A 17,085-nucleotide genomic window follows, 5' to 3' on the forward strand; every position below is an offset into this window, starting at 1 on the left:
GAAGAAACTAAAATACTGAAAATGTGCTTATGTAGTGCTATTAAGTGTGAATAAGTTGTGCGAAAACAAACACGCAGTTTTTTTCTGTAAAATTCACAGTTTATAACTTTAATAAAAGTTGCAGTTTGATCTTCACTGTATCATAAAAGAGTGCAGTAAAGACGCACATCACCATATAAATGTTTAAGACTGATCTCTGCACAGCCTCTTCCATCTACACAACACCAATATGACATTTTCTTACTTTAAAAATCAGACAAACCTCAGTCACCTCTCTTAAAGTGCTTCATATTTTACCCCGTCAGTACATTGTGTTAACCAATTACAGCCATTAGCTGCTCACTGCTTGGCTATTGATTTTTATGTTTTGATGTGGGGTAAATTGTACATCTTCACAACACCCTCAGAGCTTTGGTGTCTAATGACACAAACAGTCTAGCAGTAGAAGGCAGTTAGCAGAAATTTAGTAACACAGGATGAAAAAGCAGCTATAACTGTAAACGTGAAAATAATAATATGTAATCTTATAGCAGGACACTTCCTTGTATGTTATCATTTTTAATATCAAATTTCTAGTGTCAAAGATGAAGATTTTATAAAGTTTAATCAAATGATGCTCTGGAGCATCAGCAAGTGAAGAACCCATAACATTTTATGCTTTTGATCTGGATAACTTTTTTAAAAGTTAAATTGTGAAATTTATGCTGGCCTTTCTGGAGGATATCCTCCCTGAGTGTACTTATCAAATTAGTTTAGCATCGAATGCTGAGTGTAAAGAGGCCAACTGGCATTTGGCTCCTTTCCTACATTCTTCTTAAGCTGTCAACCACTTTATCTTTGTTTCAACCACTGCATTTTTAGTCCAGTACTTGTGTAATTTGGCACTTCTCAGCCTCTCTCCCTGTCTCCCCTCTGTATGAATGGCTTCTTGACAGCCACCTTTCCACTGAGACCACTTCTGATGGGACTTTGGGAAACAGGAGATGAATCAAATGCCAGATGCAGGACACTGGATAAAGATACTGTTACATATTGTTTTCATTTTCTGCACCTTCTTTGTCCTCCATTTGATCAGTTTCCTCAAAGTTGTTAAGGACACTCTGCACACCATGTCAATATAAGCCATGTTTTCCATTAATAATTGTTTGTTTTGTGCAGAAATACTGTTTCATGAGTTTTATTAAATTATGTGTCTTTGTAACAAAAAAACTTTGTAAAATAATGCTTTAAAACTGGTTCTTTGCTCAGTTGTTATGCATAGGTTACACTCTTTTATCCATTGAGTTAGGTGGCCAGTGTTAAGTGGCTCGTGCTTAACAAATACACAACAAAAAATAATTTCTCTGAAAATGGGAAGGAAAAGGAATGGACTGAAAATGACTGAAAAGAAAAACTCTCAAAGACCTTAAGAAAACCTGGAGAACTCTTGCTGAAAGCCACTGATAATGAACTGTGGATTTCCGGGCTTATGTAAATGCTATTGTTTTTACCGACTGAGAGTTGGCTAGCTTGCATAGCTACCGTTAATTGTCATGCTAACTTTGTACTTTTCATTGTTGACATTCACTCAAGCAAGAAGGATCACAAAACAGCACCAAACTATATAAGAAGCGTAAAGAAAGAAAAAAAAAATCACGACTCATCAGTAGTTTTCAAATCTGACCTAAAGTAAACACAGACATGTTGCTAACTGTATTAGTTACTTCCTTCTGGGCATGTGAGGTTGTTGATGGCATCAACAGTTGAAATAAATATCTTTTTGCAGTTTTCCAGTAGCCTAGCCTAAACCTAAACATGCAGAACAGAAGTTTGGATTAAAAGTATCTCTGGTCAGCATCTGAAATAAGACATGACAATCCCAGCTTTTGACACATTTAGTTCATATCAGGTATAAATAATACCCAGCACTTCTAATTTCTCCTCTCAGAAAATTTTAACTTTCTTCTTCTTCTTCTTCTTCTTCTTCTTCTTCTTCTTCTTCTTCAGCATCTTCATCTTTTTCTTTGTTCATTTTCCAGCTCAGAGTCCACTCACTGTTTGGCATGCTGTCTTCTTCATGCGTCAGTCCCATATACCGCTGACTCCGGTGCTCCATAGAGAAACACACCACGTCATCATCATCTGGCTTTCTATAGCGACAAATCCTCCATGAGTCCTTCCAAGCTCTCAATTCCGATTCCTCACCCTCTTCGTAAGCCTCATCCTCAGCATCACAACCTCCTCTGTGAGCTACTGCCACCATCCATGACTGCTTCCAGGAGGGAAAGCAGGCGTTCAGTTTGTGGAACTGCAGATGGAGCGGGACATCGGGCTTATGTTTCATTCTTTTCTGTGACTTCTTCACCTTCTTTTCTTCTTCTGTGTTTTTCTCTACTATAACCTCTGCTTCATTTTCTTTCTCACCAGCCTCCTTCTCTTCATCCTCCTCCTCCTCTTCCTCATCCTTGTGATGGTCAGCTTTTTTGTCATTCTCTTTAATTTCTTCTTCATCTTTCTCAAATATTACACCACCTTCCTCCTCGTCAACATTTTCATTCTCCTCTCTGTCTTTACCATCCTCATCACTCTCCTGGTCGTTGTCTGCTTCATCCTCTTCTTCCTTCTCTTCTTCTTCATCCTCGCTATCTACATTATTGCCTTCATTCTTTTGCGCATCATCCTCTTCTTCATCTTCATCAGCTTTGTCATCATCTTCATCTTTTTCATCTTCCTCCTTATCTACATTAACCCTACTACTCTTATTTCTTTCTGTTTCATTTTTTTCATCCCCACCACCCTCTCCCTTTTCTTCTTCTTCTTCTTCTTCTTCTTCTTCTTCTTCCTCTCCTTCTTTTGCTTCTTCTTCTTCATCTTCATCTTCTTCTTTTTCTTTTGCTTCTTCTTCTTCATCTTCTTCTTTTTCTTTTGCTTCTTCTTCTTCATCTTCTTTTTCTTTTGCTTCTTCTTCTTCTTCTTCTTCTTCTTCTTCTTCCTCTCCTTCTTTTGCTTCTTCTTCTTCATCTTCATCTTCTTCTTTTTCTTTTGCTTCTTCTTCTTCTTCCTCTTCTTCTTCTTCTTCCTCACCTTCTTTTGCTTCTTCTTCATCTTCATCTTCTTCTTTTGCTTCTTCTTCCTCTTCTTCTTCCTCACCTTCTTTTGCTTCTTCTTCATCTTCATCTTCTTCTTTTTCTTTTGCTTCTTCTTCTTTTCCTTCTTTTGATTCTTCTTCTTCCTCCTCTTCTTCTTCTTCTTCTTCTTCTTCTCCACCTTTATCTTTCTTGTCCATCTCTTTGTATTTTTCTTTTTCACATACATTTGTTTCATCATCATTGTTATTATAATCTTCATCTTCCTCCTCTTCCTCATCTACCTCTGCATCTTCATCCCTGCCACCATCATGGTTTCCTTTCTCCTCATTTATGCCATTCTTGTTCTCCTCTTCCTCATCTTCTATGTCTTCCTCCTCCTCTTCTTCCTTTATTTCTGCATTCACTTCCTCTTCTTCGTCTGTGCCTTCCTCATTCAGCTTTTCCACTTTGTCATCCCTTTCATCTTCATTCAATTCACTGTCCTGCTCTTCCTCTTCTACTTCACCCTCATCATTTTCATTTGTGTCTTTTTCCTGCTTCTCTACCTTAGTTTTTTCATCCCCTTCCTCCACCTCCTCCTCTTCTTTCTCCTCCTCATCGTTATCTGTTTCATTGTCATCTTTTTGATTGCCTTTTTTGTTTCCATCCTCCCTTCCACCATCTTCATCCTGTTCCTCTTCATTGTCTTCTTCCTTGCCCTCCTTCTTGTTGTCAGTATCTTCATACTCTTCTTCCTCCTCCTCCTCATTTTCATCCACTCCTTCATCTTCTTCCTCATCATCTTCAGCCTTCTTGTTAAGGGCTTTTTCTTTCTTTTCTATAACTATTTCTATTTTTCTCTCCTTTTCTAGTTTTTTGTCCACATTATTTTTATTGAAAGCTTCCTCCTCTTCAACTCCTTCATCCTCCTCCACACCATCCAGATTTCCATCCTCCTCTTCCTCATCCATATCTCTGTCCTCATTATTCACTCCTTCATCATCCTCCTCCCCTTTGACATATATTTCCTCTGCTTCCCCCTCCTCCTCTGTTTCCTCCTCCTCTACCTTAAACCATCCTCTTGGAGCCTTCCAGGCCTCCATCCACTCAGTGGTGTCTGTCATCTCCTCGTCCAACTCTGATGTGAAGAGGAAGTTTGTAGCTTTGCGTTTTCTCTCCAGCATGGCACTGTGTTGATGATTGGAGTTTACAGAAGCTTTGCACCACCTGTGGATGAAATCACGGTTTGGTTAAATGGACATGAAGAAGAACTTTTCATAGAAATATAACAGTAGAAATAGTAAACCATGTGTGATTCAGGCTAGGGCTGAATCAGTTAGGCCTGGATCAGGTGACCCCGAATCCTCCCTTTGTTATGCTGCAAAAGGGGGATGCTGCTGGGAGATTCCCATGCATTCACATTTCTCACTCACTATATGTTAATAGACCTCTCTGCACTGATTCATAGTTGTTATTAATCTCCAGCTCTCGTCCACAGCATGTCTTTTATCCTGTCTTCCTTCCCCAACCGGTCTCTGCATGTATTATTGTAAGGTCTACCGTATAATACAAAGCTACTTGAGGGGACTGATTTTGTGATTTAGCGCTATATAAATAAAACTGAGCTGAATTGAATTGAATCTGAAGACATTTGAGCTGATTTGCTCATCAGGTCCATCTTTGGGAAGATCACAAAAACAACCAAGAAAGACATGCAACTCCAAAACAGAGGGGTTTTGTAGCTGTTTTGTTTCTGTTTGTGTCACGGCGAGTGGAGTGAGCCGTGGGGAAATAATAAAGGAGGATCTAATTGCAGTAGTGAAGGTGAGGTGGTTTATTGAACACAAAATGCAAATGGAGAAACAGCAAAAGGGACTGAAAACTATTTAAACTGAGAACAACTAAACTACTGAACACAAACCAGGACCTGAACATGAAGGAGGATGAGCAGAGGTAAATGACGACGGACATCATGAAGCATGGTGGATACACAGACAGACCAGCCACTACAATGACAGAAAACACGACCTAAAAACACTCAGAGAAACACAGGGAGATTACAGACAGGTGGGGGACACAGCTGGGAGTGATTAACGAGACGAGACAAGGGAGGTAAACTGAACACGCTCACATGAGACATAGACTTTCACAATAAAACAGGAAACAAGAAACCACTAAACAAAGTTTATTTTTTGCCTGTTTGACAAATTGTGATAGTTGACAAAGATAACCTGAGTAAATGCAAAATTGTTTTTAGATGACCATTTCATTTATTAGGGAACAAAAGCTTTCAAACCTAGGTAGAGCAAGAATTAGAGCAGGCCCTCTACTAACTGGAAGATTGGTGGTTTGATCCCTGGCTACTCCAGTCTGCTTGCCTTGGGCAAGAAACGGAACCCCAAGTTGCTCTTTGATGCATTCATCAGCGTGTGAATGTTAGCCAGAAAGCATCAGGTGTAGAAAAATGTGCCTGTTTGAAGGTCTGTGTTTTTTGTGGAGTTTTACAAACTATCAAGTTGCCTTATCATAACGCAAGATAACAAGTCTTCATGAATCTTATTACAAATATAGCCCTTTTATGTTTAGCATCAGGTGCAGAACACAGTGGTAACTCACCTGAGCTGCTGCTTATATCCCCAGCAAGTGCTCCAGCTTTTCTGCCGTTCTTCACCTTCCTCTGGAGGAGCTGCTGACAGTAGCCAGGATTTGCTCCATCCTGGTACGCACACATCAGTTATAGTCATCATAACTTCAGCGTCCGCACTGAAGGAACTCTCACTTAGCGTCTCGTCATCTGTGAAGTCGTTTGTTTCAAAATCTGCTCCAGACATTTTCCATGAATCCTCCCAGTCAAAGGGTTCATCCTGTTTGATGATTCAAGAGTGGTAATACAAATATTAATAAGTGTTTATCTGATTCAGTGCTCATGTAGCATCTGGCCAAACCATAAAGAGCAGAAATCAACAATACAACAGTCATTGTAATGATCCCCACCTCCTCCTCTAGCTGTTGTATTTGATCAAAGTTGTTGGTTAGGTTTTGTTGGTAGTCAGTCCAGATATGATCCCAGTCCTTTTTCTCCTGCCTGAAGGGAAAGTTCATGATCTTCCAGGTACCAGCCCAAACAGGAAGAGAATATGTTTCTATCGCAACCTTACAAACGTTCTCTCTTTGAAATAGAATATCCCAGTGAAACTGTTTTGCCTCAGAAAGCTCCACCTGGCCTGGACTCTTCACCTGGAAACAAGAAAAACAAGACAACACTGCAAAGTTATCTACAAAATCTGAACAGGATGTTAACTGAACAGCAAACTCTGTTTGATTAAGATCAGGTGACTTGTCCCTTGAAGGATATTTAACGATTTGTTTTGTTTATTTTTCTTCTGACCCTGTTTGGGTGTTTTAGGCACTTTTACATGTATGGCACCTTGGAAGTTCCTTCTATCAAGCTATGTCGTGTAGTCAGGACTGTACCCAAAATATTTCCCAGACCTCAAAAACTGCAGGCAATATTAAATTTTAGTGTTTGTACCTGTTTCCAGGATTGATTCCACTTATGAGCAGGAAACATCCATTCACCCTTCAGTCCGCTTCCCTTTGCTTTGTACTTGCTGTTCTTAGTTAGCTCTATGGTTGTGAACCCTAGAATTCTGGTTTGCAACTCTTGGGCTTTCAGAAAAAGATACTTTGGTGGCTTCAAGCTCATCCAGGAGTCCTTCCAGCAAATTCGAAATGCATCAACCTCTACTTTGCGCTTTTGCCTTCGAAGTCTGGGTGATGTTGACCTTCTCGGAGGAGGTGGTGGAGGAGGAGGCTCGGCTTTGGGTTTGGGAGGAGGAGGGACAACTTTGAATCGAATTCTGGGCTTGTTTTTTTCTGCTTCAGCTGCACCACTTGTGACCCTCTTAAACTCACTCATGCCATCTTTCATCTTGTCTCCATTAGCAACCAGCCAGTGATAGTTCCATTTTGAGAGTAGCCTGCAGATTAAAACAAAAAAACACGCTGGATCAGTGTATATGAATACAGATCTTAGGTACAGAAACATTCATCAGCTGTGGACCAAGGACCAAACCTCCTGGCTGGCGATTACAGGCTGGTCTCAAATTATTAATTAAATGATTTGTGAAAATTAAAATGTATTTTATGTAAAACTTACTTTTTAAAAATGTTTGACCAGAAACAAACTTCTGCGTCTTTTCAAGTCAGCCCAAGCTCCATAAACAAGTACCTTTGGACCAGTTATCTATTGACATTAAAGTTTGATTTTACTGTTGTCTTTGAATGATGGAGGTGATTCAGGAATTCGTAGAATAATGTGATAATAAATTGGGAAATAAATTATAAGATAAAAATCTGAAAATCTTTATAGCTGCATTTTCAAATTTTCAACATTTTCTTTACACTGTACAAAAAAAAAGGTTTATTCTCACAGATTGGTGGAACTTTTCTGCTTCCATTGTTCCTCTTTTTTGTTGTCGTCGGCGATGCTCTGGGCTCTCTTCTCCCACTGGTCTCTCAGACGCCCATTGCTGAATGTTCTCTGCTCCCCCTTTGTAGACAACATCTTGTTACCTGAGAGATGTAGAAATAATAATAATAATAATAATGATAATGATAAAACAACCATAAGAAGCCTTTAGAGTTTTTTTTCCCCAAATGACAGAAACATTAGGATCCAATCTCTAATTCTTAAGACCTGGTCAGCTACAGCACTGGAAAAAATGTTGAATAGACCAAATGTAACCCAAAACTTGTGAACTATAGGCTTGACAGTGGTTTCAGCAACTTTGTGAGCCAAATGTGGTCCATATGCTACAATGTGTCTGTTATTTGGTCCATGTCAGGCAAACCCTCAGCTAAGTTGAAGCAGCCTGGTCTTTGGTCAAAACTCATAGCCAAAGAAAATACTGACAACAACAATCAAAAGTATGACTCCCATGAGTGTGGAGTAAAAAAAAATTCCATTTGTTGATTTAAAATGACGTTTGTGGCAGACCTGCCATGAGGGGGGGAAAAAAGTGGAACAGCTTTCAAGAAAAATGATGAAGAATGGATTTTTTGTTTAGAAACAAATCTTGTTTCTCATGAACAACTCGATGATTGCTCAATCAACAATTTTGTCTGTGCTTGATTGTGGAGATGCTGCAGGCATGCATGTTTCTATATCTGTAGAACCCAAAAGGTTGATATTTTTTTTTATTCTGTTCATCTGAATGTAGCGTTTTCAGTGGGAGAAATGTTTCGTCCCTCATCCAAATGACTTCTTCAGTCTCAGCTGACTGCAGGTTTCTCAAACCCTATAAACAGTACATTTGCTTAATAACCAGTGTTGGGGAGTAACGGAATACATGTACCGCCGTTACGTATTTAGAATACAAAATATGAGTAACTGTATTCCGTTACAGTTACCGTTTAAAAAGGTGGTATTCAGAATACAGTTACTTTGTTGAAATAAATGGATTACACTGCGGTACTTTCCTGTTTCATTTTGTCGCGGGTCAGGACTGTTTGGGTTTTGTTTGACAGCTACGTTCTTTTGTTCCAGGCGGCAGCGTTACGGTTGCCATGGTTACAGGGCGACGCTCTCTCTCTCTGCGACTGTGTGTTTCCTGGGTGAGAGAGCGCCTTTTCGTTGTTGTTGTTGTTGTGCTAAGCTAACAGGCAGAATGCTACAAGCATAGCTCTAAAGCAGTGGTTCTTAACCTGGGTTCGATCAAACCCTAGGGGTTCGGTGAGTCGGTCTCAGGGGTTCGGCAGAGCCTCCACTGCGGAGGTCGCAGAGGTCCAGCCACGCCCGAATTATCTTGTAAATTTGTGATGACACGCCCCCTTCTGGCCATCACTGGCTGCAGACGATCATGCTACACTGCTTGGCCAATCAGGCCTGCGGGGAATGTAGCGCGCGCAGTAGTCAACATGTGAATGTCGTGGTAGTACTTCGCGTGATTTTTTTTTTAAACATTTTAATCCATACTAACTATGTCGGGCAAAAAAAGAAAGTGGTTGGACGAATATGTACAGTATGGATTTACATGTATCACGGAACGTGATGGGAGTGAGCGTCCTATCTGCATGATTTGCAACGCCAAGTTGAGCAACTCTAGTCTCGCACCGGCAAAACTAAAGGAACACTTCTTGAAGCTGCATGGAGACGGGGAATACAAGAACACAACACTTGCTGAATTCAAGGTGAAGAGAGCCAGATTCGATGAAAGGCCCACTCTGCCTGCTCTTGGATTTGTACCCGTTAACAAACCGATCCTCACAGCATCGTACGAAGTTGCTTACCTGATCGCAAAGCAGGGCAAGCCACACACCATTGGTGAAACACTCGTGAAACCAGCCGCGTTAAAGATGGCAAATCTGATACTCGGAACAGCGGCCGAAGGTAAATTATCACAAATTCCTCTTTCAAATGACACCGTCAGCGACAGAATAGAAGACATGAGTAAAGACATCTTGGCTCAAGTAGTCGCCGATCTGATTTCAAGCCCGGCAAAATTCAGCCTTCAGCTCGATGAGAGCACAGACGTTGCTAATCTAAGCCAGCTTACTGTTTTTGTGCGCTATGTGAAAGATGACATGATAAAAGAAGATTTTTTATTTTGTAAGCCTCTTACAACAACAACTAAGGCAGCCGATGTGAAGAAGCTTGTGGATGACTTCTTCGGAGACAACAATCTTTCATGGGACATGGTTTCTGCAGTTTGTACAGATGGAGCTCCCGTCATGCTGGGAAGAAACTCTGGTTTTGGTGCGCTAGTAAAAGCCGATGCACCACACATCATTGTGACTCATTGTATTTTGCACAGGCATGCATTGGCAACAAAAACCTTGCCTCCAAAAATGGCAGAAGTATTAAAAACCGTGGTGGAATGTGTGAACTATGTGCGAAATAGTGCTCTGAGGCACCGCATCTTCAGTGAGCTGTGTAAAGAAATGGGCTCTGAATTCGAGGTACTTCTGTACCATTCTAATGTTCGGTGGTTATCCCGGGGACAGGTGCTGAATCGTGTTTTTGCCATGCGTGTGGAATTAGCCCTGTTTTTGCAAGAGCACCAACACTGTCATGCAGATTGCTTCAAAAATCCTGAGTTCATTCTCATTTTAGCGTACATGGCTGATATATTCGCAGCTCTCAATCATCTCAATCAGCAGATGCAGGGTGGTGGAGTCAATATCATAGAAGCGGAAGAACACCTGAAGGCTTTTCAAAAAAAGCTAACGTTATGGAAACGACGAACAGAGAACAACAACTTTGCAAACTTCCCCCTTCTGGACAACTGTGTAAGTAAGGTCGAAGATGTGTCTGGAATCGGAGATGTTTCTGTATCCACGGAACTGAAGCAAACAATTGCAACGCACTTAGATGAGCTTGCAAAGTCTCTCGACAGATATTTCCCTACAAGAGAGTCATATCCAGCATGGGTGAGACAGCCGTTCACGTTTGCTGTTGAGACAGCAGATGTCAATGATGAATACCTTGACGAAATCATTGAAATTCAGCAGAGCCAGGTTCAACAGCAACTCTTCAGAACAACAACACTCTCAACGTTTTGGTGTCCACAAATGGACAAGTATCCAATTATTGCTAAGAAAGCCCTGGATTTTTTTATACCATTTGTTACAACATATCTTTGCGAGCAATCCTTTTCGACGATGCTGGACATAAAAACGAAGAAAAGGAACAGACTTTTCTGTGAAAATGACATGAGACTGGCACTTGCCAAGGTGAAGCCACGCATATCTGAACTGGTCTCTCAAAGGCAACAGCAGAAGTCACACTGATTTGCAGGTATGTAATTTGTTGTAAGTTCATGCATTGTGTTGGTTTTGTTCTTTGAACAAGGTGATGTTCATGTACGGCTCATTTTGTGCACCAGTAAAAAAACATATCTATGTCTTGAATTTGAAAAAAAAAAAAAAATTCACTAAAGAGGGGTTCGGTGAATGCGCATATGAAACTGGTGGGGTTCGGTACCTCCAACAAGGTTAAGAACCACTGCTCTAAAGAATGTAGCATCATGTTCAGTGTAGTCCGTGCTGCTGGGAGAATGGACTGCCATACACGTTATGTGTCTGTGAGCGCTAGGAGGGAGAAAAAGGGGAGTGGAAAGGTACGAGCAGTCATCGAGCAAAAACGGGAGCTGGAAGCATGTAAATATAATAATAACCACTGCAGCCAAGAAGAGTGCCTGACGAGCCCAGTTGTAAGTAAGCTATTAAGACTCGACTGTACACTGTGTTCGTGTTTTCCTCCGAAAACAACAAGTTCCGTTGGAGCAGCCTTTCAACGCCTCTCTCTGTCTGTCGCAAGAGAAGTTGACCCACACAACAAAGTAGAGCTATTTTTCGGCTACCAGCCGACAGGGACCCCGCCGTATTATGCTGGGCTTACACTGTGCGATTTTTTCAGTCGCGCGATTCAGCTCCTGCTCAAACTGTACGATTGACTCGCAGGGGTTAGAAGTTCATAGGTCACGATGCAGGGTCTCACACTATACGGCCCGATGCTCTGATGCGACCTGAGTGCTCACACTGTGCGTCCATAAAAATGAAGGTTATAACAGAAATTCTGTCGCTCGCTCTCCCTCTCCGTCTTTCACTCACACAGACACACCACCACCATCAACTTTGCTAAATTGCTAATGAAAAACATTGGTCAGGCAGCTGTGATTGAGCAGCAGTGTCGATCCAACTATTTTCACGGTTGTTGTGGTCGTGATAATTTTCTGAGGCCACATCGAAAGGGCTCGGATGGTTCTACAGGTTGTGCCTCCATCGCTTGTGTCCAGATCACACGCTGCACTGCCGTGCTACGCCGTCTTTTTCGCTGACATTTGTGTTTGCGCGTGCGCAGTGTGGCAAACTGCGGTGACACCCTCACGACCAAGCGATTGATGATCGGGAGCTGGTCGTGAGGTGTCAATCGCTTCTCGTTACCCCACGTATACTACACGATGCACGACGCACGATGAAGGCCAAAATCGGGCCGATCACCAAAACGATCACACGACTCAAAAATCGGCTCAAAATGGGCCAAAAATCGCACAGTGTGAGCCCAGCATTAGTCAGAGGTCCCTTTACTACAGTTCGGAGTCGCGGACCTTCAGTAATAGTAATAAATCACACAGCAATAGTACATTCACGTTGTTGTAAAAAGCATGATAATATTGTAGCGGGTCTGGGCTGTTCGGGGTTCTGCTTGTACAGTTGTGTTTTGTGTATGTTGCCATGGTGACGGGTGACGCCCTCTCGCTGCGACGGTGTGTCCTTCTGGGGTCAGAGGGCGCCCTATGTGTGTTGTGGTTGCCGCGCTGAGCAGTTAGCTAGTGGCAGTGTGTTCTTCTGCAAATGTAATAAACGGCTGTGCTCCCTGGCTAGCTCACGGGAAGCAAGACCAAACGATACCTCCGTCTCCTCCTTGTCTGAACTCGCCACAATATATTAAGTAATCCAAAGTATTCAGAATACGTTACTGTCATTGAGTAACGTAACGGAATAGGTTACAGAATACATTTTGGGGCATGTATTCTGTAATGGAATACATTTTAAAAGTAACCTTCCCAACACTGTTAATAACTGAAACCAGCCCACTGAATGAACAGTGGGCTGTGAGGTTGTTCATTCAGTGGCAGTCAGCTGAGACGGAAAAAGTAATTTGGATGAGTGACGAAATGTTTCTCCTACTGAAAATGTTACGTCCAGATTAACAGAATCAACCTTTTGGGATTTACTTACGTGGATGACTGAGCATGCATCAAAATATTATTTGTAGAAGTACATTATGACTCATCACAGGTATTTTCTTACTCCTCTGTATGTTATATGGAAAAGTGTGACAATGCTCCCTAGCAAATAGAAGACCTCTACTTCTTGTTTGAATTTAAAGTGAGTACTTACAGCATCAGGTCACAGGACATTTAACATTAGCTGTACTTGCTGTTCATACTGAACTTGGAAAAACTGGAAATAATTTGCAGCCAATAAATGTAACGAGCTACAAAAAACTATGAAACTGCATTCTGTGATTCAACTGGAACATTTTAAAAGGTTATATTTGTCTATCTGCAACTAGTTTTGCATATGTTTTTCTTGATTTGTGATCAGTGTAGCTGTTTGTCTCAATATTTGGACTGTTCGTTGTACACGTCTCTAAAAATAGATCTAAATTTCAATGAGACTATAAAGGATTTAATAATAACAATAATGCGACAGCGGTAGGAAGAATGTGTACATGCCAGACTGGAATTGGATGTCTGTATTCCTCATTTAGACCCTGATTTATCCACTGGAAACTGATGCAGGAAATTGAGTTCCTTAAAAGGTTTTGTGTCTTGCAAAGGCACCTGTGTTGAAAATGGGGCTTTTTTTTTTTTGGTGTGCTGGTAAAGAATCACCAGAGATCTGTTGATTCTTTTACTTCTTCCTAAAGTACATCATGGGCTACTTCTGACTTTAAGTGTCATTAGTTATTCAAGATTGCAGGAAAAAAAATTAGACGTATGCTGCACATTCTTGGAACAATGCGCCTCAAAATGAAAAATGTTACATAGATTATTGTTATTAACTTTCTTGTGGGGTCTTGCGAGATACTGAGACACAGATTTCTATCTGGTCTCAAAATGGAGATCTTTGGAGTGTAAGGTAAATATGTTAACAACTGCACCATGGAGCATCATTTGGTTATTCATTACAACATTTATTATTAAAACGAATTATTAAAATATCCTTTCCAGGTTTTTATTTCTTAGTTCAGATGTCATATTGTCTACCTTGACTGTATTCCTTGAAGTTTAGTTTGGTTTTTCAGTTTGACTGATTAATTTGACACTTTACTGTTTTCCCAAGTTATACTGCAATAATTTCAAAGACATAGACTAAACTTTGAAGTAGTGAACCTATTCAGAAGATCATCACAATTCCCACAGTACACAAACACAATACAACCCAGAAATGTAGCACAACATTTGCAGCCTATAAACACAACACACCAAATGTCCATTCTTTACCTTGTTTTCTCTGTATGGCTTTTCAAAATATGTTTCCAGTTTTGAGTAATCAGTAAATTAAGTTGCTAATACACCACTGAGCTTATCTAGATAAACATACTTTCATTCCGTATTGAATTCAGAAACGGTATTCGATATGAAACCGTTCCAACATTTTAAATTGGTACTTAAAAAGTAATCACCACCCAGTCTCCTCTTAGATACATACCGATAGTTCAACACAGTTTTGAGCCCAGCTTTGGTCCAGTTCTCAGTGCAGCGTCTTGTTGAATACTGGCTCATGTAACTGTGACACCAGACCACCACTTATGCTCTAAAATTAAACTCAGCTCTTCTTCAAGGAGCGACAACAACAAAACATCACAGCACTGATTCAGGAAAGATGGAGATTCTGTGTCATTTAAACATAATAATAATGTCAGTTTGTTCATTTTAATCTGAAAATGTGTATATGTTAATGCCTTTGCTGTCAGTCAATGGTTTGTACTCTTCAGTTCATTATGATTCAAAAATAGAGAGAGGCTTTCACTATTTAAATAAAATGAAGATTCTCAACATTTTCTAGAAATAATCAGTCAAATTATACACAGGATATGTATATGATACTTTGATAAACTACAATAATATGGACAACCAGAGTCAGAGTTACAGTGAACTCAGAAAGGTCCCCGCCTTTAATCTGTGTCTGCTTGGAAAACTGACTCTGGACTTAGCAGTGTCTGTGTAAATAAATGAAGCATACTTAACAGACTAATGGTGAACTAAAATTAGAAAATGACCTCACATCTCCTTCACCACCTCAGTGTTCAGGATTTCCCCATCGGACACTTAACAAGAATCAAATGACAATAAACTCAAGAAAAGAAATGACTACAGGCCTGGAAGGGTTACAAATATAAATGAAATGAAACCTTTCCAAACATACCACAGATTGCAAGTATCAGCTATGATTATCTAGGCTAAAGATGCATATCTCTCTTTATTTTTGACACAAAGTTAAAACTGTTATCCGTCCTCTCCTCGGAGTCTGAGGAAGTGGTTAACAGTTTTCATTTTTCTTTGTAAGTTGGAGGATGCGGGGGTATGAGAACACACAGGTTTCTGAGTGCTCCTGTCCTGACTAAACTTTTGTGTTGAACTTTTAGGTTTTGTCAACAAAATTGCTTGGTTAGTAAAGTAATCCTGCCACAACTGGTGCAGTGCAGATATGAGGACCCAAATGCAGGACAAAGTAACAAAAAGGGAGCTTTAATGGCTGATAAAAAAGTTAAATATAAACTAAGTCTAAAGGATAATGATACAGAAATTCAGAAACACAGAAAATCACACAGAATTGTGAAAAGTACAGCACAAGAGAGAACCACGAATCAGCAAAGACAAAAAAAGGGACTTAACATGAACGGTGGACTAATTACACCACAAGAAACAGGAGGGAGCATAAAAAAAAGCAACCATCAACAGGCGAAGAGAATCAGGGAAACAGGGGGAAAGCTAGACAGGAAATAAAAATGACACATGGCACATAAAGGACTTTCAAAGTAAAACAGGAAATAACCAACAGAGAACTAACACAGACATGTCAGTGAGAAAAGAACACCGGGGGACAAAGGTATTAACACAGTACTACAATTGCTCAGTACATAAATCAGAAGAAAAGATATGACAATAACTTAAACGCAGCACTATAATAATCATAAAGTAAAAAATGGAAACAAAGACTTAATATCACATCAATTAAAACTCACAAAAGAGATCAAAAGAAACCAAAAATCCAAAAACTAACCAAACAAACCAAAACTTAAGTTCATTAAAAGACAATCCGAGTTCAAAAACACAAAACAATAGCACCATGACCAGTGTTGGGACTAACGCGTTATTAAGTTACACGTTACAGTAACTACGTTATTATTGTGGTAACGAGCACGGTAACTAGTTATTATGCCAAAATCAGGAACGCGTTAGTCGTTACTGGGATTTAGATAGGGTCGTTACTCGTTACTTCGTGTGGTGGCTATCGCGGAGCTTCCACAGATTCAGTAACATTAGCAAGTGGTGGAGGCCCGCAGGTGGATGAAGGAAAGGGACGCAGAAGGAAAAGAGACCCGAGGCGGCCGCCGGTCCAAGTGTGAACTGAACTTCAGGTAAGAAGTTATGACCTGCAGTCTCTCTGGGTCAGATATGAACCAAGTTTAGGTGGAGTTTATTTTCGTTATTCTGACTTTTTCCCTACTGCGTGCTAGCATGACGGAGTTTCTATACAGCTGGGTGGGTGCTATGAAGTTAATGATGTTGAACTTTATTTTGTTCATAAGTTATTAGAGTTGCCAACCGTCCCGTCTGGTATTCAGAGAAAATATTACACGTTTCTTATTGAGGTGAAAAGTTTGCCCCGGACTTCAGCTACAATGGAAAAGGCACAAAGCTGGAGTTATTCTGTGTCTTTGCTGCACAGCTGCCTCTTCTTCTCTCATCCTCCCCCCTCCCTCTCCCGTTTCTACTTCAATCATGAAAACTGATCAGTGATCAGCTGATCGGCTCTCTTGTTTGTTTATCGCCCACTTTGCGCCGAAAGAGGAAACCAGCGGATGTCGCGCTAAACAACAGCAGCACGTTTAAGCTTGATCAGCTATTGTTAGAATTTATTTAATATTAATTTCTAGTATCAGCTGATGTTTGCTGGAGCCACAGCTATAAAAAAGCTGCTGGTCATGATATGGTTTGTATATGTGGTGAGAGGGAAACATGAAGATGAAACCAGGAGATGTCCTTACTGGATCATCAGAGCTGAACAGGTGATGGAGAAGGAGCTTTACCTTTTAGGTGACATGAATGAGTTGAAGGGAAGTTATGAACTGTTTCTGAGAGACAAATAACACCAGGATCCTTTTTTAGGTAGCTGACAGCTGGTAACTGTGCAGGGGCGGGTCTAGCAAAGTGTGGCCAGGGGGGCATGTAGGGCATTAACGGGGAGAGGGGGGCACAAAGAAATACTTTTCTTTCTTATTCTCATTTAAAATGTCTAG

General features: G+C 40.6%; 2 protein-coding genes across 2 annotated transcripts; one reads left to right on the top strand and one right to left on the bottom strand.

The window, feature by feature from the left end:
* Positions 1-67: 67 nt before the first annotated feature.
* Positions 68-14,335, bottom strand: LOC146705420 (uncharacterized). Its single transcript, XM_085463067.1, has 6 exons — positions 14,271-14,335; positions 7,481-7,622; positions 6,580-7,027; positions 6,042-6,284; positions 5,664-5,911; positions 68-4,274 (listed from the first exon to the last, which is right to left on the bottom strand). The coding sequence occupies exons 2-6, from the start codon at positions 7,612-7,614 to the stop codon at positions 1,934-1,936; spliced, it is 3,414 nt and encodes a 1,137-aa protein (XP_085319193.1). The 5' UTR covers positions 7,615-7,622; positions 14,271-14,335; the 3' UTR covers positions 68-1,933.
* Positions 9,030-10,838, top strand: LOC146705421 (protein FAM200C-like). Its single transcript, XM_085461003.1, has one exon. It carries the CDS (start codon positions 9,030-9,032, stop codon positions 10,836-10,838), a length of 1,809 nt encoding a protein of 602 aa, XP_085317129.1.
* Positions 14,336-17,085: the final 2,750 nt, after the last annotated feature.

Source organism: Copadichromis virginalis, linkage group LG7 (genome assembly GCF_057382275.1).
Source record: "Copadichromis virginalis isolate Kocher_CV1m ecotype Utaka linkage group LG7, C_Virginalis_male_GT1.1, whole genome shotgun sequence".
Taxonomy (NCBI): Eukaryota; Metazoa; Chordata; class Actinopteri; order Cichliformes; family Cichlidae; genus Copadichromis; species Copadichromis virginalis.